This window comes from Myotis davidii, unplaced genomic scaffold (genome assembly GCF_000327345.1).
Source record: "Myotis davidii unplaced genomic scaffold, ASM32734v1 scaffold46, whole genome shotgun sequence".
Lineage (NCBI taxonomy): Eukaryota > Metazoa > Chordata > Mammalia > Chiroptera > Vespertilionidae > Myotis > Myotis davidii.
The window spans coordinates 3,879,098-3,884,014 of NW_006383006.1; the positions used below are offsets into that span (position 1 = coordinate 3,879,098).

Here is a 4,917-nt window from a genome sequence, read left to right on the forward strand (position 1 = left end):
CTTCATCTTTGGCTCCTAAGCCCTGGGCCGGGAGAGGCTGGTCTGCACTTCTCAAGTCTGTCTGCATATCAGAATCACCTGTGCAGCTTTTCAAAAACACCCCATGCCTGAGCCCCACTTCTAGAGACGCTGATTCTGATCGGTCTGGGGTCCAGTGCTAGCACAAGAGTGTTTTCAGAGTGTTCCAAGTGATTCCAACCTGCGGCTGAGGCAGACCACTCTGAGCCGTTGGCCAAGATGCCATGACTTTCACCACCTGGTGGTTTCTCCTGGGGCTGCAAGCCCAGAATGCCCTGGGAGAGGAGAGATTCAGAGCTGAGTGAGGGCCTCAGCCAGGGGGCCTGGCCCACTAGTGTGCGGCTATTAGTGATGGCTGTATATCCCAAGCGGTTTCTAATTTCCCAAGAATTCGTGTTTTCTAGTGATTTACTTTTTAAAGAAAGTAGACTAGATTTTCAGTTATTCCTTTAAAAGTGTCGCTCTGACTCTCTCTGGTTTTGATATGCTTTCTGGAATGGGAAAGGGGTCGGGGGTGGGGGACTCTGCTGCAGCCTAAAGCCTGCGCCTTTGAGCACCGGCCTTGGCAACCAGTCTCATGGGCTCGCCACATCCTGCAGGCCATTGGGATGGGGAACGCCAATCAGCTTCCCTTCTTTCCTGCCCAGGAAAACCCCGCCAAGCTGTCTGACCAGCAGGAGGCAGTGAGCCGCAGCCAGAACCCTTATCCCATCTACGCCAGCGTCAACGTCCGCAGCGATGTCAGCGGGGACGACTTTGCAGGTGCCTGTGTGTGGCGGCGATGGTTGGTCGGAGTGTGTCGAAGGCCAGGCTGTCAGGGTACAGATGGAGCCTTGGAGCGCAGTGGGGTTGCTGCCTCCCGCTCTTGGCAAGGCGAAGATTCTTGCTCAGTCACAATGGCCAGGGGGAACACTGGGGTTCTGGTGGGAAGCCCTGGTGACATTTCCTTTACTCTGGGTCCCCCAGAGTGGTGCGAGTTTACCCCCCACGAGGTCGGCTTCCCCAAGTATGGGGCTTATGTTCCCACCAAGCTCTTCGGCTCAGAGTTCTTCATGGGGCGACTGCTGAAGCTCTGGCCAGAGCCCCGGATCTGCTACCTGCAGGGTGAGTCTAAGCTGGAGGGCTGGGGACGGGGCAGGTACCGGGCCAGCCCTGATGTGAGTGCAGGAGCTGTGAGGGCCTGGGCCCTGCCTGTGTCCTTAGGCATGTGGGGCAGCGCCTTTGCAGCCAACCTGGATGAGATCTTCCAGACCGCGGGCTTCAACCTCGGCTTCCTGGACTGGCACCGAGGCAGTGTGAACGTCACAGGTGAGGGGTCACACGTAATCCCCCCCGTCCCCATTCTTCTTTCTAGCAATCAGGTCCTGGCAGAGGCATAGAGAATGAGGGAGAGGATGGTGAGGGACTGGCTATCCCACTGGGTGCAGAGAGGTCCTGCGGGGCCGACTTCTCTGCAGAGGCTGTGTGGGTGGGGCTAGGGCCCAAGTCAGGGGACCCAGTGGGAGCCGTGGGTGCTGTGTAATCAGGCTACGCCTCTGCATTCTCTGCTTGAGCTCCCAATAGGTCAACTCAGCCCTGGACCACTGGGCATCTGGTTGATGCTCTGCCCACACATCTCAGGGCTCCTTAAATGGCCTATGAGCTCCCTGCTTCGAGGAATATCTTTTCCACCTTTCTCCCCTGGAGGACTTTTGCTCAACTCTTAAGAGTCAGCTGAGCCATCCTTTCGTCAGGGAGTTTCTCTGTCCCATGTCACCCCTCCAGGCCAGTGAGGGTGCGACCACCAAGGCCCCTGCAAGACTACATGCACACCCCATCATTGTCCCTACCTCAGGACGTTGTTAGGATTCATTCTCTCTTTATATGACTCTCCCCTAAGTAGGTGTGAGCCCCGAGAGCCATGCCCCAGTCACCTTTGCATCCCTGTGTTTAAACCAGTGCCTGACATGTAGCAACAGCTCAGTAAGTGTTTAATGGATGAAATTCTGATTGGAAATTGTATATACAACTTCATTTTCAAAAGGGTGGAAAATAAATTATTATTTAATAAATGCAATGTCATAGGCCACTTTCAAAACATGGGAAACATGAAAGGATAAAGGCATTTAAAGGGGGTTCTGGGAACAGTGGTGAGAGGTCTGGGAAGTAGGGGAGAAGAGGAGGGGTGTCAGGAGAAGGAGGGGTGCCCTTGAACCATGAAAGCCACTGGACAGAGGCTGGCACACTTCTCACTGCATATCACCAACCCACCCTCCCTAGACGACCACCAGAAGCTTCGAGACCCCACGAGGCTGCGAACGAGGCTCTTCACCCCCCAGGGGCCCTTCTCCCAGGCCGTGCTGGACATATTCACCTCCCGCTTCACCTCCGCGGAGAACTTCAACTTCACCAGTGGCCTCTGTCTGCACAAGGACTATGTGGCTGGCAGGGAGTTTGTGGCCTGGAAAGGTGGGTGCTGCTCCGGGTGGGCCCTCCTGCTGCCTGTGCCTCTGGCTCACTGGGGCCAGCGCTGCCCTTTGACCCAGGGTTGGGGTGTGGGCTCCTGCTATCCAGAAGCTGATGGGGGAATGACTATAGTGGGCTGGGACTGGGGTAGGAGACTACAGAGTGGCTGTCAGAAGGGCAGAAGCAGAGGTCTCCACAGAGGGGTATTCCCAATGGGAAGAGAAGAGGGTTGCTAAGAAAAGCATGCATTTGTTCCTGTCCAGACGCACACCCGGACGCCTTCCCCAACCAGCTCACTCCCATGCGGGATTCCCTGTGCCTGGTGGATGGGGGCCTTGCCATCAACTCTCCATTCCCGCTGATCCTGCTGTCGCAGAGAGCGGTGGACCTCATTGTGTCTTTTGACTACTCCCTGGATGCCCCTTTTGAGGTAAGGGGTGGGGATCCCCTGTTAGGGCCGCCTGACTGGGGTTTGGGGATGGCCCTTGGCGGAGGGCCTGGGTTCAAACCTGCAGGGGGCGCCACTGTGAGTGCACTGGCCTCCCAGTTGGAGGAGAGGGTTGCTGAGGTTACAGGAGGGAGTGGGAGTCAGTAGAGGAGGCCAAAGAGGGTCCCCAGGTGTCTTCTGTCCTGATGAAGAGTAGACCCCTGTTCTGAACCCTGCCTGTGCCCGATCACATTCCTGGCTCCCATCAGGGCCTGCGTCTGGGTCAGCTGTCCCTTTGTTACTATGGTAACAACAGAGCCATCAGGTTCCCCTCAGGGGTCTCTCAAACCCTGTGTGGTGGACAGCGTTCACCATCTGCATGCAGGTTCTGGTTACACTATTGGGCCAGCTCTTCCCTCTTTGGCCTCCTCTCCCTCCTCCTCCTCTTGGATCCAACTCAACCTCCTGTAATCATTCGGTCTCAACCCGTGAAATTGAAATCAGCCCCTACGAGGGAGCGGGGAGGGTCAGAGAAGGAAGCAGTGGGCAGTTCCAGGGAGGAGTGGCAGCGGGAATGCTGGTATTATTGTTAATCTGCACAACAACCCCACGAGAGAGTTGTTCTCATTTTTATTTTATAAATGAAGAAACTGGCTCAGAAGGGTTACGTCACCTGCTTGACGTCACTCAGCTAGTAGCAGGCAGAGCTGGCCTTGAAAACGGGATCTGTGTGAGTCCAGGTGAGGGCAGGCAGGGTCAGAAGTCTGTCTCCTGCCCAGGTCTTACAGACGACAGAGAAGTACTGCCTGGACCGAGGCATCCCCTTCCCCAGAATTGAGGTGCTCTCTGAGGATCTGGAGAACCCTCGCGAGTGCTACCTGTTTGCCAGGGCGGAGGACCCCCACGCACCCATCGTGCTGCACTTCCCCCTGGTCAACCGAACCTTCCGTACACACCTGGCCCCAGGTGAGGGCAAGCCCTGGGCCTGAGTCTGGCCCACAGAGCCCTGGGGTGGTGATGGGGTGCTGTTCTGAGAGTGGATCCCCTGGACAAGGTAGCAGAGTACCCTGGAGGGCCCGAGGCAGCCACTGCTTCCTGGGCCTCAGCATTGGCATCAGCCCCGCTCCTCCTGATGGGCAAGAGAGCAGACGTGAGCCCAGGAAGAGCCCACAAAAACCAGTCAGATGTCTGGGCAAGGGCGGGGGGCAGGGGGGTGCTCCTGGGCTGGCAGCTCCTAGTCACAGAGTGCCCCAGCCTGGTCTCTCCTCCTCTTCCAACCCTCAGGTGTGGAGCGACAAACAGCTGAAGAGAAGGCCTTTGGGGACTTTGACATCAATGGGCCAGATACCCCCTATGGTATGATGAACTTCACCTATGAACCCGAGCAGTTTGATCGGCTTGTAGCCCTGAGTCGATACAATGTTCTGAACAATGTGGAGACCATCAAGCAGGCCCTCCAACTGGCTCTGGACCGGCGGCAGGCTGGGGCCCGGGCTGGAGGCTGAACCGGGCTGGAGCCAAGGACTGTGGTACAGGAGGGACTGTGGGCTCCAGACCAGGGCTTGGTAGAGGGAGGAGTGGGCTCCCATCTTCCCATCTTCCCTGCCTTAAGGTCCACCAGGTTCCGAAAGCTCCTACAGATTTCAGGTTGTACTTGGCAGAGCCCTTCTCATATGTGTTTCTGGGAGAAGATGGGGCAGTAGGTCTCTCCGGGGGCTCTTGGGGATGTGAGGCAGAAGTGAGCAGTGCTCATTTTAGAGGGGATCGAGGCAATAGTCTAGTCCCAGGGCCCACCCTACATGCAGAAGGGCCTGCGACCCTCACCAGAATGGGAGCTGTGAGTGCTGAGGTGCAGGTTACTCTCCTTAAACTGAGACTAAAAGCAAAGATGCATCCATCCAATACACACATGGCCCAGTCCCTGATAACCTCTCCTCCCCAGCCCCTGCCCTGTCCCCTGCTCCTGGGTGCAGTGTGAGTGTTATCAATAAAGGGGGACCACATGGGTTGCCAGTCTAAGTCACTAA

General features: G+C 56.7%; 1 protein-coding gene across 1 annotated transcript in view; it reads left to right on the top strand.

Moving 5' to 3' along the window:
* The window catches only part of PLA2G4F (phospholipase A2 group IVF), a 14,318-nt gene extending 9,401 nt beyond the window's left edge, over window positions 1–4,917 (top strand). Inside the window, 7 exon segments of the mRNA XM_006778063.2 lie at window positions 666–780; window positions 985–1,122; window positions 1,222–1,326; window positions 2,278–2,466; window positions 2,727–2,893; window positions 3,670–3,856; window positions 4,175–4,917. Of these exon segments, the coding sequence (XP_006778126.1) occupies window positions 666–780; window positions 985–1,122; window positions 1,222–1,326; window positions 2,278–2,466; window positions 2,727–2,893; window positions 3,670–3,856; window positions 4,175–4,395 (1,122 nt within the window). The 3' untranslated portion in view covers window positions 4,396–4,917.